The 26977-nt window shown below is 35.8% G+C and overlaps 1 protein-coding gene across 1 annotated transcript in view; it reads right to left on the bottom strand.

Annotated features, from left to right (window-relative positions):
* SMCHD1 (structural maintenance of chromosomes flexible hinge domain containing 1) overlaps positions 1-26977 on the bottom strand; it is a 90730-nt gene that overhangs the window by 557 nt on the left and 63196 nt on the right. Inside the window, exons 31-47 of the mRNA XM_050890867.1 lie at positions 26643-26722; positions 24967-25124; positions 20811-20926; positions 20300-20361; positions 17144-17231; positions 16599-16730; positions 15194-15343; positions 11586-11712; positions 11296-11415; positions 9805-9890; positions 8624-8746; positions 8162-8352; positions 7232-7341; positions 5816-5886; positions 3980-4151; positions 1778-1936; positions 942-1059 (exon numbers count right to left, since the gene is read on the bottom strand). Of these exons, the coding sequence (XP_050746824.1) occupies positions 942-1059; positions 1778-1936; positions 3980-4151; positions 5816-5886; positions 7232-7341; positions 8162-8352; positions 8624-8746; positions 9805-9890; positions 11296-11415; positions 11586-11712; positions 15194-15343; positions 16599-16730; positions 17144-17231; positions 20300-20361; positions 20811-20926; positions 24967-25124; positions 26643-26722 (2063 nt within the window). The remainder of the gene's footprint in view (positions 1-941; positions 1060-1777; positions 1937-3979; positions 4152-5815; positions 5887-7231; positions 7342-8161; positions 8353-8623; positions 8747-9804; positions 9891-11295; positions 11416-11585; positions 11713-15193; positions 15344-16598; positions 16731-17143; positions 17232-20299; positions 20362-20810; positions 20927-24966; positions 25125-26642; positions 26723-26977) is intronic.

The raw sequence follows: 26977 nt of genomic DNA, 5'->3' as shown, positions 1-26977 counted from the left end.
TTATTTATATATATGTTTGATATAATTGATGGAAAAGCAGAGCTCCCACTAGTATAAATATTATAAACCCCATATTTGTGCACAGCTTCTTATTCTTGTAATTATTTTGTTAAAATGAGGAATAGCATCAGGCTAATATTAGTTTAAATGCATAACCACTTAAGTTCTACATGTGGATAAAAAAATTAAAATAAAAAATATAGAGACATAGTAATACAGTGAAAACTCATTCTGAGGTTTACAGAACACAACTGAATAAGATTTAAATAATCTCAAAAATATGACCATAGCTCAGCAAAGACAATGATGCAGTCATGAGAAGAGACATGAGAAATGAAAAAGTCAGTTCCATGTCATTTTAAAGATACAGACTTACAGATTTTCCTGGGTTTTTTTTGGTGTGTGCAAATGCTCATTAGCCACAAAGGCAATGTAGAAGTAGATACACAGGTAAAGAGGTAACTGTGTTAAAGACTCTACCACCAGCTCACCTCAGACAGTTACTTAGAAAAAGTTACGTAAGAATGATTCTTTCTCTGTTCCGTAAGAATAATTCTTTCTCTGTTCATCTGCCCAGTATTTGACATCGAACCTTAAAAGAGTTTAAAGACCAACCCATCTTAAATATTTCTGGGGTGTAACAGAGTTGAATATACCAGAAAATACAGGAAACGTGAATGCAGAAAGATGCCAATCCATCAGTTCATAAAGAGAAACAGAATTAGAATTAGCAAGCAAATCTTTACATCAAGCTTAAATAACAGCAGGAAATAAAGGAAATAAAAATGAAAATCAGCCTTACACAAACTCTACTCATTGTTGGTTATTATATACAAATACGAATTTAAAAAAAAATCCCCATGCAAAAAAAAACCCAAACTAGTTTTTTGCTTAGAATTCAGGATATGGGAAAGTAATGACTAGATTCAGAATAGACTTACCTATACAATTTTTTTACTGTTTCTCTTCGCATTCTTTTGGGAGGGATGGGGGTGTCGGACATATCTAACATTATAGGCTGAAGTAATGATTCAGTGACTCTATCTGATGGAGTCATACCTATGAAAAAGTTGCAAGTAAGAACAAATTTAAAAAAAATATTAATCCTAGTGGGTATAAACAGGGCCCGTAACAGTAGTGTTAAACCTTTGAAGTAAGGCTTTAGACATGCCATAAATTTTATAGTAACCTTATGTCTGAAACTGAGTTCAAAGACGACAGATAAAAACATTTGCTTTATTTATAGTTGTCACAGAGTAAATGTTGGTTCTTTAAATATATTTTGAAATATCATACATTATTTGATATTGACATAAAAAACATTTCTAAGAACTACTATCCTTGCACAATTAGGGGTGTTTCTTTTTATAGTACAATGTTTTGATTGTGTTTCCTTAGCAAAAGCAATTCAGCTCTTTACTACGCAGTCGTTTCAAAAAGAATGTCAATGTTCTCTACCACTGGGCCAGCCACACTAATAGTTATATAATCTCATATTAGTGAGATCATAGTTTCATGTTCGCAAGACACTAACTAACCACATTTTTATTATCTGAACACATTACAGGGCAGTGCTGGTCTAGGCAATATCCACAGCATCACACTACATACAGTTTTTCTATTCTTTCCCTAAAATGAGACATCTCTAAGCTCTTAATTAATTTTAACAATCTTCCTTCATAGTTTGAACTTGTTAGTTTGTAAGAGTAGAATACATCTGGATGCAGTTAACAGTTCTCCTCCTCTAGGACACCAAAAATATAATACAATAACCTACCCAATTTTTGTTCTATTAGCTTGAGGCTATTCTCTTGTTTGGCAAGTTCCTGTTTCTTCTGCTGCACTTCTGGAGTGTTAAGTGACTGCAACTGTAAATCAAGGTCCTTATTTACATTATCAAGTTTCACCACTGCTGCACGGTATTGCTGAAGAAGATCTAATTGAAGAATAGAATAACAAAACACAAAACAGTAAATAAGTGGTCATTTTGATTTAGAAGGCTACCAAATACAGTCCAGACAATGTATAAGACTCACAAGAAAACCTATCATTCAAAAGCACTACTTAAAGAAAACCACCCAAACTCATAGTGGACCAGTGGCTGTTCTTAAAATGACTGTAAAGACAGACTGCGAAAAAAATCACATCCAATATTTTGATTCTTTTCTTTTTGAGCCTGTATCTTAGATCACATAAAGTACCAGCAAACTCTGAAAATGGCACCGCAAACAGGTATTTCTTTACACATCCTGTCGCTTGTGTGCTCCAAACTGAATTCTCTACCTTTGATGCCATTAAGTGTGCTTGTAGGATGTTTTGCTTCTAGTGCAACTGAAGCTTGTATTACTGACTTGAACTCTAGTCCACCTTGTGGAACAAAAGAACATTTACTGCGTTTCACTTTGTCCCACCGATGGAAATGTAAACAAGAACACAGCAGTAAACTGAGGTAAACAAGGGCATATTTTGCTGACAAACTTTGTTCCTCTTTTAACATATGAGACGAAGAATTTTTCTTTGTCCAGGCATTGAATAAATATGTCAAGTAATAAAGAAAGGGTTCAAGCATGTAAGCCCAGGCTCATTCATTTTACTTTGTGGTGAGTATGAGGTAGCTTGCACAAAGCTTAACTGAACACTAAATTACCTTACATTTGCCACAGGGTGAAAGTATTCACATAGATAGTTACTGCAGACTGACAAAAGGCACTGTAAATTCTTAGTATGGTTTATTTTAGAAGTACCTTGTCACTGTAATCACAGTTTAAGTAACTACTTTCCTTTTATGCTACAAACATAGAAGAGCAGCAAGTCAGAACTAACGTTAAGGCTGAAATTCAGTTCGAAACAAGTCTTGTGTAATGAGGTACTGTCCTTTGTATGGAATTTCACTCTTATTTTCCTTTAAATGTCTAGTAACTATCCAAGTGAAATTAAAACATGCCCTTTTCTTCTACCATGATTGTTCCTGTACTAAATCATAGACATTTCCAATTTAATTCACATTGGGTAATAATTGGGTTTAACAATTGAAAATGTGTTGATAGACAAATATAAAGTGTGCTAAAACCAGCATATTTCAGTCTGTAGCTGAAATGCTTACTATGTTTTTCCTACATGTAATATATTTGTACTGAAATGCCTAGGAAAGATCTTTTTAGTCTTTCTTCTCCCTCAACTGGTCAGTGTTAAGTAGTTTGCTCATATATAAGGCTACTCGAATAGGTACATGTGTTCTCTCTCTCGTTCTTCCCCCACCCCTCACCATTGCATATTTCTAGGAGTACTGTCATGGAGAAACTTCATGTCCTTTCTTTTGAAAATCAAGTATTTAAGAACAACCTTATTTGTGAATAAGACTTTTCAATGTTTTACAAATCAGTCAGGCCAGCTGTTACATGTCAGAAGCTGTCACCTTTTAACTTAATTTATAAACTTTATTCTGAAAGGAAGAATCCAAGCACATAATGAAATGTAAGTGATCCCACAGTAAATAAAAGGTATCTTCTTGTTAGGGAAATAATGTAGATGATGTTGTGCATGGCTCTGATGAGAACAGGATTTTTTCTACCACTGCTTCATAGAGCTTACTTGCACAATAAGAAATTCTAAATTGATGTATGGTGTTTCTGGAGGAGAAAGACCTGAAACTTGTTTTTCAAGGATGCTGGAATTCCATCAGCTCAAGCTTCTCATGCCTGATCTTTGAATGATTACCGCTGCTTATATTCTTTCTTTAATAAGACTAAGAAAAAGGGGGAATATCTCATGATTATTATTTTTTCTTTCAGAAAATTTAATAGCTATAAGCTTTTAAGAAAAGGGAAATTCATAAATAAGACATTGTACAGGTCGTATTTCTTAAAATAACTTTATGCTAAATTGAAGTTTTTCTTTTTATATTATATAAGAGCATAACAAACATAGGCAAGCAATATAATTTTGGAAGTTTTGTATTTTCATGACTTCATTAACCCACCTATCTGTCCAGAGAAAGTAGAGTAAAGTTTTGGCATGGGTGCTCCAAATACCATTCCTCTGAGTTTGTCCATTGGAGGAGCTTTATTCTGAAGGCCTCCAAATTTTCCATTGCTGCGAATCCTGTCTCCTTCCCTAGTCAGCAAAGTAGGGCAATGTGTAATCTTTACAACCTACACAGGTATAAAAAGCGATACTAAATTAGTAACTCCATGGAAAATCTAAGTTTTCAGCAATGCTGTTGTGAAGCTTTGTGTCTTTCAACGACGATGCAGCCTGTCCTCTAATGAGAATGTATTTTATGAAATTACATTTAATGACTTTTGCTTTCAAGTAATAGAATGCATATATTAAAATTAAACAGTACTGTCGATAATTATGAAGACTAGATTTTTTGAGTTTTTTTGTGTCCTCAGATTTTAACAGAGCTCTGGAGGCAGAATTTCAATCTATACTGGGAAAAAGCTAATTATCAACATACACTATGAAGTAATGGCAATAAACTAATGTTTATAAATGTGTTGATAAAACATGTGAGCACTTATTCAAATAATTGATGAACGTGGCTTTTTTCTTTTTTTTTTTTTAAATACACAAGATGTAAAGCATCGAAATTCCAAGGGATTTCTTTCTTATAACATATTCAATAAAACTTCCATATAGTTGATGAAATTTACCTGTGGTGGGTGACTGAAACAAATGGGGTGACAGACTAACCAAGAGAAATGACCCAGACCTCATTTTGAGAAATGACCACAAACTCCTTTTCCTGAACAGACACAGATGGTCAGTCTCCTGACACCGATTAACAACCGAGATCTGACTCTCTTGTCTCTTCTGTTTGATTTTGCAGTAAAAAATACATACTTTTTGATGAAAGAAGCACACAGTCTTCACAGTTGAAAAATGGACACTGAGATGGTTATAACACATGATGAAAATTAAAATACTGATGTCAATCATCTGTTTTTTTACTATGACTATATCCATATTTCTGAGACGCTCTTTGGAAACATTCAAGACAGTCCTTGTTCCCAGGTTATCAGCTAGTGGTAGCCAATAAAAAGGGAATGGAATCACAGAGCAAAAAAGCTGGTCAGGCCCAGAGCACAAAGCAGGAAATCCGTGCTGCACTGACTGTGAAAGAATGAAACAGGCAACCAATTTTAGATGCCACCAGAGGTTCCTTATTAACTTGTTGTTCTCTTAAGAACCCTGCAGTACAATTTCTTATACTTCTGGAGAGGAAAAGAAAAAAGAATATCCAGCCCCAAGAGCTTAATGTTTAATCAGTACAGTTCTACATTCTTACGCTGAATCATTATTTCAGTTCTAGCAAACTCATAAGCTGAAACAGAAAGTGCCCAGTGTCAAGACTTCCTCAGAGACTCCTGCCTGCTAAAATGTGTCCTATTAAACCTAAATAAAATGGGTCAGAAAAAGATCTAGTAAGTTTTACATCAAGATTTTAGTGGATCTGAAATTTCATCATGTGCCTCAGACTCCTGTGTTTTATTATACATACAGGGACTAGGAAAGTACTGAAGAACTTGCATTTAACACTAACAGCAAAACTAAAAATGTTTATCTTTAAAAACATGGTCCCATGCTTCATGGCAACATTCACATAATGGAATTTGTTGAATGGAGGTAATTTTGTCAGTGCCAATAATAAAGATTTCATTCACTGTTAAGTGCATTGAGACCTACAGACAGTAAGCACACTTACAGCTAATGCAGCATTAAACTTAGCAATTATTCTAAGTTTGTAATGTATTAAATATGTAGCTATGCAATATATTTGTTTTAAAAAATATCAAGAGTAATTGAAACATACCTCTTTTCTGTAATGGTTGGCAGCATCCAAGTTATCTATAATGATAGTGTCACCCAAGAGCATCCCAAACACTGAAAAACGTAATTTTTTGAACCATGAAATTCCTCCGCAACAAAATAACTTGAGTTTTGAAAAATCATTTCTGAGGCATCATTATTACCGCTTTGCAGATAAGTGTAAGGGAAATAGCATATACATGATCTTTTTTCAATGAAATTTTATTCTGAGATTGAGATAAATATGCAATCTTCTATTTTCATCAAAGAATTCATAAAGAAAAAAATTTAGTATGTTTAATTGCCTTATGGCATAATTGACTGTATTTTCCAGCAAAGTGCTCTCTTGATATCTTACATTTACATTTATGAACACACATAATAAAATCCCAAGTTTTAGGAAATTATATAAATGACCATTTTTTTAAGTCCTCCTTGAATTGTGTTCTCAGTTTCTTAATATGTTTCTTAATATTCAGTAGATTATCAAAGAAAAAAAAATATTCACAGGCTGATGATCCAACTAGGTTTAAGACTTTTCTTCTGCTAATAAAAGACTGTTCTATACAAAGTCTAACTTGATGTAGCCTTGCATGAGATATGTCAAGCAATGTGGTTTATAAATTCTCCCGAGGGACATGAAGAAGAATTTATAGTTAAAGTCTCTGACAATATCTAACTTTCTGAAAATAAACTGGACTAAAAATCGTTTTTTATTAACAGCAGAGAGGAATATTTCAATACTGGGAAGTTGGGAAGTAAAATGAAAAACTTACTGAACTAATTACAGATTCCAGCTCTCCATATAAAGGAGTAGGTCTACTTAATTTACGAAAAAGAGTGTAGGAAAAGGTAGGTACTGCTACATTGTTAGAAAGAGCGAGAGGAAGATGGTTCCCTAAACTGAAATCTAAATAAAAATTGAAAGCTTATTCTTACTGTAACTATTTAAGCGTAACATAGTCATGTACAGTTCAGTCTAAGTGTACATAAATCTATGCGTTACACATTTTTGAGAGGAACAGGACTGTAAAAACAGCCTAACAAAAGCAGTAACTTCTGCAATATGAAAATACAAAACTAATATCACGACTGTCAGTTTCTGCTTACATGAGTTTGGGAATAAGATAATGCTGCAGTAATTTAAAAAAGAAAAAACCTCTAGCATATATAGTAGAGAAAATAAAAATACGACAACAAGCAGAAGACAGTGGTCATTGCTGAAATTTTCACAACCGTTGTTAGCAAATACTTAACGCTAATGTCATCCTCTTTTTACCAGCAGATCTCACGAGGAATGTACACTGGTATTTGCAAATGTCTCAATGAAGATTACTGAATGGCTTATGATTTGTGATGTTTCTGTATTTCATTTATTAAAAAGAAAGAAGTTATGAACAATTTCTTTAATATCATTTACCTGTTTGACAATGCTCTACATTATCTGGAAATGTTAACAGATCTCTGGCAAATACAGGATTTCCAATAGGTCTGAAGCAGATTCTTCCATTTCTTAAATGAGGTAAAGGCCTAGTTAAAGAAAGAGAGAGTGAGGGAGAAGAAAGTAAGAGAAAAAAGTAATTTGTCCTTAGTTCATTATTGCTTCTGACAGTCTAGTCAGAAATCTCAAACTGAACTGAATGCATCTTAACACTTCCACATTAGGTGCTAAATGATCCCAACATTATCTGAAATGCCAGTTATATTAAAGATGCTCTGGTGAAACACTAATTTGTAATGAGACATATATCCAACAAATTCATATGACTAATTTTAGAGACAAGTTTTAATACACTGTTTTATAAAAACTGAGATTTTGGACCTTATAAATACATCTGCACATCAGATCTTTTCTAAAAGGCATTCTTTATAATATTAGCAGTCATCTTCATAAGCAAATTATTTTCCAGCAGAGAATTATTATATTTTCCTTTATCTTCCAGGAAACCAAAACAGCAGAATGAATTTCTATTACTACAGATGATTTTAGGGAATGTACTCCAGAATTGAATTTTTAAAAACGTTAGAATTTGATGTGAAGCACTAGAAGTATTTAAACAAAGTTCCTGCTCTGGAAAACATGTAGAAGTGAAGAAAAAAAATGGTAGCTTGTCTTCTCTTTTTAACAGAAACACCCTATTAAATAAAGAACGACGCACAGCAGTTAAAGATACGAAGCTATGATTTCAGCTAACATTTCAAGTGACATTACTGTTGCTATAATTACGAAGCCATAAAGTTTATACTTTGAATCTGTACTAGGAGTGAAGTCTAAAAAACAAATTAGACAAAAAAAAAAAAGCTGAAAGTATGTAATACAAATGCAGAAGTTTCATTGTTTTTTCTCTACCTGTTCCAATCAGGGAGTGTCTTCTTGTAAATAGAATCAAGGGGTAACACTTGTTGTCGACCTTGAGTTTCATCAAAAATAGAACGAGCGGCTTCAGTAGTCAGTGTGACTACACAGTCCATGTCGCTTGCCAAATGCCAAGAGATAACTTTTGCTGCTTCGTTATCCTCAATTTGAGCTAAATGTGCAATCTGTACCACAGAAGTTAGAACAGTCAAAATAGAAGCCAAGACCACCTCCTCTTTTCATACTAATCACAATCATCCTGCAACTTCAATCAGACATTTAATTCCCCTGTTGATGGCTCTGTTAGAAGAGCTGGTCATCTGATGGGTTGACAATGCTATCTTCTTTTTAATACTCCTCAAAAATTACTTGCATATTTGGTTGGCTAATTTTTCATCACTACCACTTCCTGGAACCAACAAAACTCATTTGAAGGCTCTCTGAAAGAAAACTCACCTTGCCTAAAATATCCTGGTTGCCTTTTGGATAGTTTGGGAGGGTACAAGTTCGCCTTGGCTGTTTCACTACTCCTTCTTGATCCGACATCTTTTGTTTTATAAGAGAATCCACATACTGAAGCTGAGAATTAAAATTTAAAGTTAGCAAGCATTTATCATTGGGCTGAGCTGCAGAAGTAGTTACTTTACCTGTTGTCAAGCAAGTTCCTAACAAAACACATTCAATAATCTGAAACAGACTCTTCATATACAGGGGATCACTGCATATAATCTCAGAGAAGAGCAAAAGGAAGCACACTGCGATTGTGACTATGAACTTTTTTATTACTTTTTTTTTTTTTTTTTAAAAGACTTCAGGGAGCTTTTCACGAAGAGCTACCAGAGCTTGATTAGAGCCAAAACTGAAGAAAGTTTAAATCAGCAGGAAGATACAACCACAAATGTACAAAAAGAAACCATTTTAGAATAGGACTATGTCCAGGCCTGAAAAATTTAGCCAGCAGGGGGAACTTGGGTATCATGATTGCAGAATGTGTATAATTTAATTCTACTGATTTGTGATTAATGACTGTAACACTTGTTCTTATTTGATCTAAAGATAACTGATTGCTTACATAATTTTTTTTCAAAATGCTAGTAATTTGAAAACTTTCTTTAAAAAGTTTCTTTAAACTATAATTGGATCTTTATGGGAAATTAGCAATGGGGTACATTGCCCTGAATCTCTCAAACTTTCTTTTACATCAACTTTGGCAGTAACATATGAAATTCTCTAATTCTCTGAAAAGAAGTGTTTTCCTTTGGTCTACTTATGCCATAATACATCCAGTGCATATTGATCAGCCTGCAAAAACCCATTATGAAAACTAGCAGTACCAGTAACACAACTGGTAACCTTAGCAGAAAGGCAAAACCAAGATCAGGATATAAGAGAGAAGTTTTTCTTATTTCTCTAGCAGTTTCTTTAAGAGGTAGTCACATTAGCAGAACAGTAAAAAAAATTTAAGTTTGGCATTGATCCACAAATTTTCCTCATGGTTTAAATTTTCAGGGTTTTGGTAACAGGTGCTTGTGTATATACCAGTGTGATTAAAAAAAGTTATATAAAGATATCAATTTCATATTAAGATTAGATTTATTTTTAAGATGTTATGGAGTTTAGTAAGAAATAAGCCATACTGTGGCTGTCTGTGGTAATTCAATTTGGTGTTTTTTCAGTTCATTCTTCAGGTGAGTTTCTCTTGTTTCAGCTTCTTTAACCTGACCTGGAACCAATAAAATCACCAGAGAGTAAGGAAATATTAGAAAGCAATGGAACACTTGTTACAGAATTTCTTACAACTTTTCAGAATTATGCCACCCACAGCTGATCCTATCTACTTCTTAATTTCAGCACAGAGTATCAGGATTTTTCCACAAAGATCTCGTGATTTGTCCAGCTTCTAAGCAATTTCAGCAGCTGCCATCTCCTTCAGCTTCAGGAAGCAACGGGGCCAGTCCTTAGACCAGTCTGAGAATGTAAGCTCTTTTTTCTTTTCATCCTCAATTATCTTTCCAAATGGTTCTCCAACAGGCGAAATGGCAAGAGGGAAGGGAAGAGTGGTAGCTGGCGCTACCCTCTTTTGTCTCTTATATGGGACACCACTTTCTGGACACTATTTCCTCAACTCTCATATCTGAACTGAAGCAATTTTGAAAACAAATGAGTAAACAGGTGAGTTGCTTTCCACTCTCTCTATTCAAACAGGTTTGTATTTGGAAATGTTATTTAAGCATAAAGTATAATGTTGTGCTCTAACTTACTCTCTAGAGATGTGCAAAAATCTGCAAATATGAAACAGAACTTTTTGCCTTTCACACTGGAATTCAGGAATTTGCATCCATAATGGAAACATGCAGTAAGCGAGGAACAGAAACATAGCCCTGTACTAAAATGACAAGAAACAGCAGCATCTTCTAATTCCAGCATGCTTTATTTACATTTAGTGATTACTTAAAATAAAAATTCAAAATGCATCTATTAAAACAAACCTTCTGATCAACAGACAGGATGATTCAAACAAAAAAATAATGCAAAGAAAACATTTCCTTCATCTCTCCCATTCTCATAAACCACTGCCCTCACACTGCTCTGCTGTTTAACAGACTTTATAAAGGATTACATTTGCTGAAGAACATAAACAATGAATAGCTACACAATACTTCTGAATAATACACATAGGGTCAAATGTGGGGGGAAAAAGTAACATTTTGAAAATGTAAGACTTTTTGAAAGAGGATTATCTATAGTTCATTCCCTAAAATTGTTTTTAGGCAACTGTTGAATTTCCGGACAGATAAGCATTCACACATCCATTGCAAAGATGGGAGTGCAAGGCAGTCATGGAAAAAAAGAATCAGACAACCAACTTCAATGTTTTATTCCTCCTTTTGACAGTTCTGACATAAGATGTTCCACCTCAAATCAAGACCCTTTATAGGTAAAGTCCATCCAAATAACTAGATGCTTCCCTGCTAATGCAAAGATATACTCCCTTCTGCTCCCCTCTAATTACTGTATCTCATGATTTCAATACCGATTTTTCTCCCCCTCTCTATATTCTCAAAGTTATTAAAGGAAAAAAAAGTTTAATTCCCAGGAAATTTGTTTATATATTTGATTGAACTTACATTTCATTTCAGTTACAAGCTGATTAGTAGTATCAAACCAATTTCTGTAAACACCTATGGAATGAGATAATTGGTCTCTCTCCTTTGTAAGTGTTGCCATCTGTTGCTGCTTCTTGAAATCTACGGAAATAAATATATATATTTTTAGAAGAAAATACAGTAACATACTTAGTTGGTTTAAACAACAGCAAAATCTATTAAGCTATTACACAGTTCTGAAGAAGTATTATGGACCTAAAAATAGTTGGTTCTAAGGAAAAGCAAGCATTTTAAGAGTAATTGAAACATACCATTGTAAAACATAAATGACAGACGGTATGGTTCCAAAGGTTTTTTCAAAGCTGGCAGATCTGGCTCAAATACAAGAATATATTCAGTGCTATCTCTTCCAGGACTGTTTTCAGCCAGCACTAGATTCTAATAAAACAAACAAACAAACAAACATACATAAGTTTATGTTCACACTTGAGATAACACACAAAATAAAATAAACATTCTTCAAATACTAAATCTTGTAAGTTACCTAACACATGATGTCTATACAGTATTACTACAGTTTTAAGTATTGGCTTGGAAATGCCTTTTATACCTATTAAAGGGAAGTAAAATACAGAGATTTAGCAGTAACTATTTTATTATTTAAGAATTAAGATTGCCATTTTACCTGTTTAAAGAGTCTTATTATTTTTGGCTATATATTTTAACAGACATATGCTCAGCAAAGATATTCTCTGCACTGTCCCATAAGCAAGATTTCCTCGGATGTACTTCATTCAGCATGTGAACAAATGCAAACAGAATATTAAAAAGAAAGACCAAATGCATAAACACAGAGAAGGAAAACCAAACTATTCCCAGAGCTGAGTTAAAGTTACTGCTGTTACCATGGAAGTAGACAGCAGGTCCCAAATGAATGAACAATATATATCCAAACACTAACATGAACATCCCATTTCTTATCAATTCCTTATTGAAAAGACAAACTAAATCCTTCACCTTTCTTTACAAACACAGGAAATATTATAAAACCATAAAGAATGGTAAACAGAAATAAAATTAGTATAGGTAATATCTAAATGTGCTGTTACTTTGGGAAAGGTATCATGCATAAAATGAATAATGCTTATAATAAAACTCATACTGTTTCCACCTTTAATATGTAGAAATTGTTACTCAACTGGCCAAATCAAGAGAGAGGTGGTTGCAGCCTAAAAGAAGAGATAGATATATAACCTTCAAAGATAGTCTTCATGGCTTTCAAAAATATCGCAGCTACATATTTAATCAGAAGTCTGTAGTGGAAATATCTTTTCCTTAGAAAATTTATACTAATAAAAATCTAAACATTTTCCTTCATTAAACAAGTTTAGTATTCCTGAACCTCAGTGTAAGGGTAAACATGTCAAATTATCAGCTTCATTACATTGATGCTAACTGCACATAATTTATAAACAAGATGGAACACTTTCAAGATACTTGAAAAAACACTAGTGTGTCCCCTCCCCTATCCATTACTAGTCACATGAAAAGTACATTGCATCACAACCAACAAATCATTTCCACATATGTTTTGTGAGTTGTCTAAAGTCAGAGAACTCAGTATAAACTAGACAACTGAAAACTGCCTGAAGAGGGGAAGAGATATGGGATTCACTGAAATGGAATTACTCCCAATGGAAGACTAGGGAACACAAGTTACTGTCAAAAGCAGTAGGATCTCATCAGATCACAGTAATGAGAAAGCAGAAGAACGCAACCCCCCCTGCCCCCCAACAAACCAGGTATATGTAAGTAGAAAGAAAAAGCATCTGCTTACCAAATAAATAAATAAATAAATATAGATATAAAATCAAAACAAGCCAAACAAAAACCCCTGAAAACACGCGCCGCCCCTGCCCCCATTACATAGATTGTTAGCTAAGTCACTGAAGCAAGACTGGAGTATTAGGTCACAATGGCTCAACAGCAGGTTACTAGATAAAAAATTTGTTATTTCTGCATCAGTGAGGAGTCTGAGAAATTATCCAGTAATTTTATCTGAACTGTCAGAGTCCACTCTATGGGGTTATTATTCCCCTCAACAGTATGAAGTTTTAAACATCTGTTCAAATTTCTACCACAGGTATAAATGCAAGATTTGCGGAGAAAAGCGCTATTTTATTAGACCAGTGATTATAGCTGACCCCTTACCTATACTACTGCACTTTTTCCCACCCTACCTGCCCGAGAAAAATGTGTTCACAAACCAATTAATTTATTACTCCTGAAACACGGTTGGGGAACAAGAGAAACTCAGAGTGCACCATAAATCAATTAGTATATTAATTTTATCTGATACCTCTATTCAGTCCATGCATTTTATTTTTCTAGCTTGTTTTTCATATGTATTTTGTCACTTTTCCCTATGGATCAGAGTAGACCAGAGTTTGACAGATTGTTCAGTGAAAAATGAAGAACGTTTGCCCATGTTAACTGGATGTTTCTGTCCTTGACTGTTATCAACAGAGAATTATTTATGCTGTGTCATTAAGTTTCATCTATGTAGTTCGGTAAAAGCAGTTGATGTACTGAATAAAATATATTATGAAGACATTTGTATGTAGGTTCTGTAGATTTTAGTGATTCTACTGGGGTTTTATGGTGGTGATTTCCAAGATGTATTAGGAGATTTTGTATTTGTTGCTAAGGCAGTGTCAGCCTCCACCTGGCACCCACTGATGCTGGTCCGCTGGAAAGCTGCTTCCAATGAATGAGTTAGAAAAGGTGGCTGAGAAAATTTCTTTAAAAAGTTGGATCCTCCTTCAGTACACCTTCTAACTGTTTGAGGATTTCCATAGACTTCAGGCTAGTAAAACATGTGACAACCAGAGGAACCAAATGAAGCAGGGGTATACTTTTGCTCTGCAATTCTTATATGATACTTCAGCAACTTTAAAAACAAAATAAAATCTATATATACCTATTTCACCACGTGAATAGTCCTATTGACTGAAGTTCTCTGTCGGCTTTAAAGAGATATTGTGACTATTCCACTCAGAACAAATGTGCGGCTCTACACTCAGCTGGGTTTTTTTCGTGTGTTTTGAACGGTTTCTGGTTTTGTGCATGTACACGTTTTAACTTGTGTCTTTTATATTACACTTTGTAACAACTGTTACAAAGGGAACTCATAGGTTTTAAAAATTCAATCTATATTTGTTGAAGAAAAAGTGACTGCGATGATGTGACTACAATATGCAGTACTTTCAGGGGTATGCATGATCTACAGCCAGAGATTCAAACTGAAATAAGGCAAGCATTTTTAACAGTCAAGGGCACTAATGACTGAAATAAAGTATAAGAGAAGTGGTAGTTTTATTTTTACTTCTTCAAATGAGGATAGGATACCTTTCTGCAAACTATATACAAGCCCAGTTAGCTTGACAAAATGTAAAGAGAACCTGGTAAAATTTAATTACATATACATGAAGAGGTCAGACTAAACGATCTTAAGATATTACAGCCAGATAGTATTATAAATAAAAATGTAAAATACCGCTAATATTAATGGTTTAACTACAAATTGGTGAAGTGTTATTTACACGTGAAATCCAAATGAGGAAAAGACTTATTGTGGATTCCCCTGTATGTCCCAGTCCCTAACTGAATGTACTTGTAAACTTCCCTCGCTTGGCAAGGATAAACAGTTTAAAGAATGTCATTCCTTCAGGTTTTCTGAAAACCAGCAACCAAACAGAGAAGAAATAATTTATCTACTTATCTGTAAGGGAACGCTACAATACATGCTAACCCTCCACAAAACATGATGAGGTGTAAGATCAACTTTGACACTGTAGGAAAATAGGCCTCATTAAATCCATTGCTCATGGAGCTAACTGTGTATTTCAGTCATACTTACAATTTCAGCTGATCCTCTGTCAAATGGAAACTCAATTGTACTGACTTTCCCCTGAAACTGTGGGATCTCTATATCATCTTCATTGGGGCTCTTAATTTTTGCTATTATTCTGCCAACTAGATCAATTCCAGTGTGGTTGTTGTATGCATCCTGTAAGTAAAAAAGACAAAAAAGTTAGTTTGGAATGTGAACTGAAATAAGTAATCCATTTATATACTGCATTGGGTTTACGTGGCAAGGTGCTGGCAGCAGGGGCTGCAGGGGTGGCCTCTGCGAGGAGAGGCTGGGGCTGCCCTGTGCTGAACACAGCCGGTGCCAGCCGGCTCCAGCCAACCCACCGCAGGGCACAGCTCAGCCCCTCAGCCAAAATGGTGGTTCCGCTGGGAAAATATATTTAAGAAAGGGCAAAAATGCACAGGCAGAGGAGAAGGGGGCGGGGGGCGGGGGGGAAGAAGAGAAACAGCAGAGGGAACACCAAGGTGAAAGAAGGCGGTGGGGGGGAAGGTGCTCCAGGCACCAGAGCAGATTCCCCTGCACCCTGTGGGGAGACTGCAGTGGAGCAGGTATTTCCCTGCAGCCCATGAAGGACCATGGTGGAGCAGATATCCACACGGCAGCCCGTGGAGGACCCCACTTTAGAGCAGGTGGCTATTTCCTGAAGGACTGCAACCTGTGGAGAGGGCTCACGCTGGAGCAGTCCATGAAGGACTGCAGCCCATGGAGGGACCCACACTAGAGCAGGGAAACCGTGAGGAGGAAGGAGTGGCAGAGAGGAGCTGTTATGGACTGACCGTGACCCCCATTCCCCAGCCCCGTCCGCCACTTGGGGAAGGGTAGAGGAGTCTGGAGCAAAGCTGAGCCTGGGAAGGGGTGGGGTGGAAAGTGTTGCTTTACTTTTTTTTTGTTTCTCACTACTCAAATCTATTTTAACTGGTGATAAATTAAATTAATTTTCCACAAGTCAAGTCTATTTTGCCCATGGCAGTAACTGGTAAGTGATCTCCCTGTATCCTTGTGAATATTCAAAGTTCAGGAAACCTTATTTTTTGTAATACAAGATTTCTAAGAGAAACTGTCTGCTGGAAGAAAAATCATGGCGACACACATCTGCTGTATATATAAGTGTTTTCCCACTAGAATCTGTTCTTGAAACATTTTCCTGTGGCAACAAGCAACGGGTTTCAATTGAGATGCCTGACAGCAAGGATTGCACATTTTAGTTTTGGTCATCTGTATGTAAATAAAACAAGATGCACCTGTCATATACTGGAAATCACTGATTTACATCTTTTTTGTGAAGTTAATCTGCAAAGAGATAGCAGCAATGCCTTACAGCAAAACTCAACATATTTTTAGCAGTCTTATATATTTCCCTAATTATGATTTTGTATTAAAGTATAGTTACCATTACATGGAGGTATAAATCCTTGACCAGTGTACGGCTAGCAAGAGTTCGAACATTGGAAACTGCTGGAGTAGCTGGTAAAGAATCAGGTAACAAGCGTACAGGGTCATTAGGTACAACTTCAACTATAATCTAGCAGAAAAAGGAAGAAGAATAAAATAAAACAAAATAAAATAAAAAGACTGATCTAATTCACTGCAATTCACCTGCACACAGGGGTTACTCAAAAAATACTGAAACAAATGCATGTGAAATTTACTGACAATCTTGAAATAAATTAGCATGACCATAAAACAGTTCTACTAGGTTGCGAATTATGCAGCTCTGTTATTCCACAAAATTTCTTAGTTATAAAAGCTAATGAAAACATATTTTGATAATCAACAATTTTGAAATCAGTAACTATAAACAATTTTTTTTTTTTTTGGGCAAAGCTTGCAAGTGAAAGTATTTGCATTCTGAATCTACAAAGTATCATAATATTTCTCCCAGATGATTCTGTATTACATGTTCTTGGCTACATGTAATTAATTATAGATTCAAACCTGATCACTGCTGAGCACATTTGTCTTGTCCATTGCAAAGGTAAACTGGATACTGTAAGTGCCCACTCTCTCTGGAACCACTTTATCCCTAAATAAATCAAAACCAAAAACCAAGCAAAAGCGAGTCAATATTGAAGTGACAAGTATGTAAGTATGCAAGCAATTCAAATTCTGAGTAGTCCTCCAAACTAGTTAGAAAGTCCTGTTAAGGCATGATGTATTTTAGTACTCCTCCATAATACTCCTTCAGCAAGAACGCCATGAAAGTTTCTCAAGAACTAGAATAAGGCTTTTGGAAGCTTGGATGAGGAAAGTCTCCTCCAAGAGTTTGTCTCTACTAGCTGACAGGAAGTTTGTTGTGGCCCTATTATTCAGAAATCTGCAAGTCTACCTCATTTCACTTCCCATTCAATGAATTTTCATAAACCTACTGAAACAGACCATAGAGATGTTTAGATCTGCAACAACAACAAATTCTCTCCAAATTTAATCGCTTAACTTGAATTTACATAAAATCTGAGTAGCTAATTCCTTCTCTTACTCAGAAGGTGCACAAAGTTGGGTAACTTGGACCAGTGGCCAAGCTTGAGTACAGTAAGAGAGAAAAGAGTTTTCATTCTACCTTACAGCGTTCCAGAGTGCAGACTACTGGCAAAGAACCCCTAACATCAAAATATGAAGACAGACGCCTGCGCTTCTGCTGCTATAAACAGAACTTCCCCTAGCAAGGAAGGCCACACAGCATCCAGAAGACTGCTGCAGTGTTTAACAAGGGATAGCAGTGACTCATGAATGCTTAGAAACTTTTGAGGAGATGCAAACAGTCTCTAACCAAGATTCAGACATTCCTCCGAGAGGATGACTTGTGGTACTCTTGAATTGGTTAATGAGATTTTTGGTTTCAACATACAGCAATTTATCTGTTTTGTCAATAACATTAAGCAATTTTTTTCATCTTACTTTGTTTGGGAAGGAGTAAGATGCAAGATTCCCTGGAATGCTTAACTTGTAAAAAACAAAATCCCAAAGCTTTACCTATTTCTAGAAGAGGCCATGACTCTTCCTTTTTGTATTTCATATAGAGAAGAAACAATTCTACATTCTCTTCTGCATTTTATCTAGGTTAAGATTGAAAGTAGCATCTGCCTTGTTAGGACGCATTAAAAAACTGAGTTGTAAATAATCTGCTAAGGATCTCGTGGCTGAACACCATCTAACCAGACATATGCTTTAGAAAAGAAGAAGTTGCACAATTGTTAAAATTGTTATGAAAGTTGTAAGACTGCGAATAGCATCCATGTTACTGATTGGCGTTAAATAGATGAAAACCATCTGTGACTGTAACAAGGACAGGAAAACTTGAGAGAAGCCAGGTGGTAGACAGTGATGCCACAGACACTGGCAGCAATGAGTAATACGTACTTTCCTACAAGGGCCGCTAATGGGTAGTCTCTACTGTCTGTTCTTTCAAATTTTTCAATAAGGTTGGGAGTTTTAATTCTGGACGTTTGCGGACAACTAGTAAACTACAGGTACCAATGTCACGATTTTCATAATTCCATATTCAACTCTATATAGGTTAGTTTATATCACACTGACCACCATAGTACTTTTCACAGGAGAACATTTATTAGCGTGACTACACATTGGCACATTCATTCTAGTTTTCTTTTTCTGGAGGTACAAATACATGATGCAGAGTGCCTTGTTTTGATAATGTTCTTATGTTTTAACTACACCTATAACTAAGAATTTCTCAGAATGACCAAGGTCACAGAAATGCACCTCATACTTAGCGCAAGTCTACAGTGATCCTTGGTTTCCTTCCATAACCTTGGACTAGCCACTCAGAAAGCTCTGCTCTGTTAAAAGCAAAACTGCACCCATATTTGGGAGTCTTCTTTTGCTACAGCTGCCAAACTCAGCCTTAGAAGGCTTTGGAATCTCGAGTGCCTTCACAGTAAAGACAGATCTTAGTAATAATACAAAAAGCCATGCTTAAATAGCTTTTTGAATTAGTCGTAATCTCTTAAATGAAAAAGCCTTCATATACAAATACATTATGTTGCTGTACCCCATCTGAGAAGCTAAAAAGACTGAATAAACAAAGATTGTATCAACTGCCTTCCCAGATGGGATAGCTTCTTGGCTGGATATGACAGAGGGAATTACAGATGGAGGTACATTTGCATTGCGTATCAAGCTGGGTCAGAACCCTGGATTTGAGCCTCAGCTCCCCAGGGAAAAAAAGTGTTGAAGACTTCATGCTACATCAAGGTCTTGAAAGCACATAGATTCCCAAGGATTACAAATCCTCGAAAGGGAGAAGAGCCACAGCTGAGAGGCAAGTTAGGAAACTTCCTATCACCTCCTGAAGTCCTGCCACTCAGGTGCTCCTGGAATCTTGACACAGCTGAGCTGCAGCAGCCTCTGTTCCTCTGATGCAGCAACCAGGATCAGCTGTGCAACAGTGGTATCTGCTGCATTAAGGTGATCCTAAAGTCTGCTTTCTAAAAGCAGAAGGGAAGTCTGTTCCTAGGAGGCAAGAGCTTGAATCAACAGCCAGTACCACAACTATTTAACAGATCCCATAGCATGCCTTCCAGGAATAGATGTAGAAAGAATGTGGCAGTCAGGCAGCAGCTTATGAAGAGCTCTAGTTCTGCAGCCTGTCATCTAAGACACCATCTCTGAGTAAGTAGACCAAGGAAAGACCACTAAACTGACAGGGCCAAGGTCATGGTTCAGGATTAACACACAGCTACAGAAGGTATTAAATCAGAGTTAAGTCCACTTTGTCCAGCCTGCAATTCTACAGCAGTTGAACGTAACATTGAAAAGAATTAAGGAATGTTACTAGACAAGTGACAAGCAGATAATGTAGTCCCTTCATTGCTAGCATTTCTCATCACGTATTCTAATATATTATCTTAGACTCTACTCTCAGATTAAACAAATGTCAAATGTATCTAGGGAAGAATTCAGTTGTCACGTTCATTGCATCTTGCTAATATCTTTTACCATTTCGTAGCACTGTATCATACTAATTCTACAACAGATTGTTATTATCAAAACCTAAAACTCTTGTTTCTATTTCAAACTCTGTATTTTGTACAGTAAGTTGCATCAGTAATTATAAAATAAATGCTGCTATACCTGAAGTAGAAGAAGCCATCTTCCTTGTCATCCTTCACTTTACTACAGCTAAATGTTGTAACCTGAAAAGAGAGATGCAAAAAATTTAATGCAATATACTGAAAGTTAAAGTACCTTGTAACATGCTATCAAGTCTTAATGATTTGCAGTACTGATAGCATACGGTAATTCAATGAGATCACCTATAATTTAGACGCTGGTTTCATATTCTTAATTCTCAGAGTCTCTTCTTTGCAAAATTCAGGGTGGCAACTTTTAGTAGTCTCCCTGCTATTAGTTAGCTTCTGCAGAGCAGTAGCATTTCTGTCCTTACTATAGTCTTGACATTTGAACAGTGACAACTTGTAACAGGACAGATATTGATAAACAAATATGATATGTAATACTTGTTATTTAAAATCTAGAACAGGATATTGATCTAAGTTAAATGAAGGAAAGTTTCTACTACAAATATGTTTGTCCTATGCTGGCATTTTGATACGCATTTTGAAAACACATTTTGATGACTTACATCAATTGGTGTCCTAGTTCCGCTGCTCTGTGCTTCCCACATTTTCATAGAAATCCGTGCTGGATTAATATTTTTAATAATGTTGTCATCTTCAGAAAGAACACTAACCATAAAATCTGTAGAATGAAAAACAGTATTTTTTCAATTTTTTTAATTCAGAATTAATAAGATCAAACTCCATGAATTTGTGTCTCCCTCATACCTAGAGATAAAACACACAAAACCTGCATTCCAAACAGAACCCAAACAACAAAAAATATAAAACCAGATATGGAAAACCTTCTCTCCCTAGCCCTGTAATTAGACCAGGTAACAAATCCAAAAAAAAAAAACCACCTACTTTATCCAACGACTGCTTTAAAAAAAACCCACGAATTTCAAGTCTGCCTTTCCCAGATTATCATTCTTATCAAAATAGCAAGCCAGGCTTCTTCTTGCTCTCAGGAAAGAACAATCATTAGCTAGTTAAGTAGCTGATTCCTTCCTTCAAAGACAGGAAATCCAGATCTCCCTCCTCCTTTACAAGTGCTTTAGCCATTGAACTACTGGACAGAAAGGCGCAGTGTAAAGTGTAAAGAGACTATACCAACACCACTACCATTTTCCCCATCTGTTAGCCACCCTGTAATAAAAAGAAGGACTCAGGCTATGAATCTGAAGCTGAGTTTGGCTACTTCTTACAGACTAATATCATATACTTAAACCTGTTAGAGGTAGGATACAGGGACACATTTCACTCCTCCGTTTGCTGTTGACTGGTTCTGCAGTCAAAATACCTGCCATTTAATATCCCAATCTGAAAAATTTAGCTTTTCTTATATATTCCATAGAAAGTTTAGTGGTCTGAAGGAAATGGAATCCAAACTAGAATAAAGCTACCCTTCTTCTAGTTGAAAATGTGAACTAAGCACTTTGACACTATGGTTACAGCTGGATTTCATGCATGTAATTGAAGCTGCACTGCTCACGTAGAACTGAATTTTGCATTTTAAGGAAGCACTGTTCTTTGATGTGTATGAAAAATTCAGGCATGACTTCCCCCAAGATTACAGTGCCTGTCCTCAGGTGTACCTGAGTTCACCAGTAAATCCAATAATTAGAATGTTATTTAAATATGAGGCTGTTAATAAGGAATTTAATATCTTAATTTTATATCAAAATTTAATGTCAAATATACTATGTTATCTCCTGAAGCAGCTGTTTAATTCTCTTCCTCTCTCAAAACCTGGTTGATTTATACTACACACTACATTTGAAAAAGGTCTATTTGGCAGGGAGGTTGGAGCTAGATGATCTTTACAGGACCCTTCCAACCCAAACCATTCTGTGATTCTATGATTCTACAGTATGCTTCCTCTAGGCAAAACTAAAATACCTTGTGAACTTAGTCAAGTTCATAACACTGTATGGAGTATTTTAAAGAAGAAAAACCTCTTTCCATAAAAATGTTGTTTCAAGTTATGACAGCGTAATTATTATCTTTGAATATGAACCTTCTTTGGTGAAGAAACAAGTCCCCACACCACAGACCTCATATTTGTGGGAGGTATTCTGCTTCTCAACTCCTCCTACTACAAATAAATCCTTTTTGTTCTAAATTTTGAACAGATGTTGCAGGTATTTCATACAGACTTGGGATACAACAAATGAATTTGTATGAAGCAGATTTTCTGATTTTTTTTTTTGGTCAGCTTTGAGAGATGCTTATCATCTGGGAATCCAGAAATATTTACAAAGGAGTACAGAAAATAGGTGGGAAAAATTCGGATGCTTGCGCTGAAATCACACTGTGAAACAGCAACAGAACTGAAGACACTCATTAGACAAATTTTTTGGTTTTAACTCCACCTAAATGCAAGTGAAAGACTAAAGTATAGGAAGGACAGTGTCCTGTATCAGCTTACTTTAAGAACCTTTGGTTAAGGAACTTCCCAAAGGCTCTCTAAGAAACCAAGTACTCTATATCAGCAGGATCATTCACATTCACACAGTTGTCAACTCCTTCAAACACATTTGCAAGGCACCACTTCCCTGTACAAGTCACATAGTTCCCAGTCTGCTCCCATTTCTACATTTATCCATGTCTTGACTTAATTATATTCTTTATATTCCTTCCAGCAACTGCCCAGTACTGAAAACATATCTACGCACCAAAAGTTTCCCTGACCTCTCCTGAAACTTTTTGAAAACTGCATCAGATTTGCCACCTTAATTTATTCCTTTCAAATAAAGGCCAAATTAAATAGGATTAGCATATCAGAGTTAATAACTTAGCAATTTCATGCCTGAATTAATTTATAATTCTTAAGTGAATACCATTCAGTATAGGAAATGTTAGTATTTACTTCACCAAATAGGTCTAGAAGTCATCTACTGAAGATTCAAATGTGATTTTTTAATTTTTTTTTTTGCAACCAAGGATGGGATCAAATGTGAAAAAAAACTTAGTTTGGAAACTGTCCTGGTTTCGGCTGGGACAGAGTTAACTTTCTTCTTAGTAGCTGGTACAGTGCTGTGTTTCGGTTTTAGTGTGAGAATGATGTTGGTAACACTCTGATGTTTTAGTTGTTGCTAAGTAGCGCTTATCTTAAGCCAAGGACTTTTCAGTTTCCCATGCTCTGCCAGCAAGCAGGTGGGCAAGGAGCTGGGAGGGAGCAGAGCCGGGGCAGCTGACCTGAACTAGCCAAAGGGGTATTCCATACCATGGAACGTCATGCCCAGTATATAAACAGGGGGGAGCTGCCTGGAAGGCGCGGATCGCGGTTCGGGAACTAACTGAGCATCAGTCAGCGGGTGGTGAGCAATTGCATTGTGCATCACTGGGTTTTTTCCTTCCCCCCCCCCCCCCCTTCTTTTTGTTGCATTCCTTTTCATTACTATTATTATTATATTTCATTATTACTATTGTTCGTATTATATTTTAGTTTAGTTATTAAACTGTTCTTATCTGAACCCACGAGTTTTACTTTTTTTTCCTTTGCTTTCCTCCTCCTCACCCCACTGGGAGGGGGAGGGGGAAATGGCTGCGTGGTGCTGAGTTGCTGACTGGGGTTAAACCACGACAGAAACTACCTTACCCTCCTTCACAGGTACCACTGACAAAATACAGCAGGCTTCCCAAGTCTCAAACGGTGGTTTTTTTTTTTAATTTCACTAAATTGTTATTGAAGTCTTTTTTTGCCTTCCTTAATACGGTATTATAGTTAAACTGACAGAATCTACTTGCTTTCTATTTAACTTTAGACAGGACTTCAGCTTTCTGAAGAGTATCTTTGTATCATGGTTTCATAGTGCTAATTGTGTTACTGCAAATTAAACAGGAAAATTTTCTGGAAGAAGGGCTAGTAAATTTGTATACTTCACTGGCAAATTCAAGAACGGTATCTCCCATGGTTATTGTAAAGACGACTTTTATTTCCTGAATTAATGGAATTAGTTAGTATAGGTCTCTTATTCATGCCCAAGTTTCCTTATATGAAAAAGCAGAGGTTTCAAATTCTGTTTTACTTTTAGCAAAAGATGTTTCCTCATGGTCATAAATTGCTCTTCTTTATCTGTTTTCCTTATTGTGAATACTACTGGCATATAAAACATGAGACGGGTTTTTTTTTCTTTTATGACTCAGCAGCCTTAGTTAGAAAGCAAAGATCATCCTTTTGTGGGAGAATACAGCAAGAGAGAAGAATATTTTGTACTGTCCCTGGCATACTTCTGATCACTTTTTGGTTCCTCTTGGCTCACAGTTGGCCTATAATTTCATTGCTACCTCCTTTGTTACTATTCCACAGAAAATGAGACAAGGGAAAACATGCATGAACTAGCTCAGATCATCTTTTGGCAAGATCAAAAACTGAAATATGGTATTTCACTAAAGACAGACAAGAGATTCTGTAGTTGTCCTATTTACAGACAGACAAAGCCAATAATTTGGAAAAAAGAAATAAGAGGTCTTTTGAAATGCTTTCCAAAGATGATGCACGTATCTCTTCTCTCCAAGTGTTACAGAGGCATCTCAGATACGGTTGTTACAAAGAACTAAGACAAAACAGACAAATAAATTTAAGAATATACACCAGGAGAATCATCAAAAATAGTTTTTCATAGGTTTACAAAGCTCTTGAGTGATTGGTTTCCACCGAAGAATCCTTATACTTACCAGGGAAGGTACCTCCTGCTGGAAAAGAAGCATTTTTGTCATATTTAACATTCAAGCAGACAGGTTTCTCAGGATCAGGCAGGACATTTAATGTGATTATAGGACAATCTAACATGGTCTTGTTGTATGAGGCTTTAAGCTGTAAAGTGTGCTCTCCCCTGAAATATACAGAAATCATAAAAACTTATAAAATACCTCTTCTGAAAAGACAATTTTCAACAGACTTCAAGTCTGAATCATGTACATGAAAGCATGATAAAAAATATCTAAAAGTTATCAGTAGTAAAGGGAAGAAAAAAAAATGGAAGTGTTAATGCAGTTAGACAAGTAAAATCGTAAGTTTAAGATATTAGCTTATTAAATTTAATTTTGCTTTAATATTGCATTAGCTTGATCATGTTTCATTGCCTGTCTGTAAGACACTAGCAACTACAGCTTTAAGTTGCAGAAGACAGTAAGGTGGAAAGCAAGCACAGCTAATTAAAATGCTGTCTGAGGAGCATTCTGCTTTGACAGTTTCCAAAGAGTGAATCTGCGTACAACTCACATCTAGCAAAGTGCATTGCAACTATATAATGACTTCATTGCTGTAGAATAACTTGTTTTCTTCACAGTATTAAAAACTTGAAATTTAAGTTTTTAAACAGAACTGGGAATATAGTATTTAACAGCATAGAGGCTGTACTCCCCAGCCAGTTTTGATTATGCTATAAATCGTATGATGTTACCACTGAGCACACCTGTTTCTAACCTCCAGTAATATAGTGATAACTAATATTCATCATCCTTCTACCAATATGCAGGCATTATAAATACACTGAGCACCATCAATAGCGTTTAAAATAGATTCTCCTCCAAATGCAAAATAGTATTATGGGTCAAATCCTGAAGATATGAATGCAATAATATTAACTGCCATGAAGTACTTCAGAAGTTTAAGAACAAGCACTTATTGCTAGCTTCTTAAGCTACCTAAAGCAACATAGTCTTGCAAGAAAAGCTCAGGGATACAGGGAGTGGGTAGCAGAACTGTGAACATGAGGAGGATATAGAAATAATGAATTTGAAAAGTCAGATGGGACATGTGAGTGTAAGGGGAGCCAGAGTGACTGACATGAAGAAGCAGGAGCCACAGGACACACATCTGCAGGAAATGAGACTTCATTAGTTCTATTGCAAATAAGAAAAAATAAGTAGTTATATTTAAAATTCTTTTGGACACTTTACCGAATCCTTTAAAACAATGGCTAGCACCCAGAGGAAGTGGGGTTTCAACACTCCTAAAATGTGTTCCTACTTTGAAAGCATAGTGTCTGGATCTGGTCACCCAAAGGCTGTACATTTCAAATATTTTAATTGGTTTATGACACCATCTGCACTAGGTAGAGGTTGACAATTATAAGCTGTGTTTCACCATAAGCAGAAAAACAGGATTCAGAAAATTAGAGCAGCAGCTTCTCAGAAGAGCAAAAGAAGCAGTTATTGAATTTTATTTAGTTAAGCACTTAATTTCTTAAAGCTCACTATCTGGCCTTCCACCGGCATATAAATAATAAATGTTCGACCTTAGCTCTAGATGAATTCTTGGTAGGTACTTTATGAAATGCGCAGCTTAAATACATCTAGCAAGCGACATTTCAGAACTCAATTTTTTTCCGTATAGTTTCACTACTTACCTAGGTGCATGAATACTAATAACTCCCAGGTTAGCCCTACCATTTTCATCTGTTTTATGTTGCTGGTTTGAAGGAACAATCTGTCAAAAAAAATATTTTTTATTCTTTCAATGACACAGAAGTAGTATCAAGTCTTAGAATAAAGTGTATATCTCATTTGCCTGCATACTGTCTTTCCATTTGAGCAATAGCTTCTTTGTATTTTTGCACTCTGAATTAGGGAAAGATACACTGTTATGAATACAATATTAAGAAGTTTCAGAATTCTCTCTGCCAGTTTTTGAAGACAATCACTTTATCTGAACTAGGATATTTTTGTTCATTAATATGTTCAA

This window comes from Gymnogyps californianus, chromosome 2, assembly GCF_018139145.2.
Source record: "Gymnogyps californianus isolate 813 chromosome 2, ASM1813914v2, whole genome shotgun sequence".
Lineage (NCBI taxonomy): Eukaryota > Metazoa > Chordata > Aves > Accipitriformes > Cathartidae > Gymnogyps > Gymnogyps californianus.
Note: the sequence above shows the minus strand (reverse complement) of the source record. Positions and strands in the feature narration are given on the sequence as shown.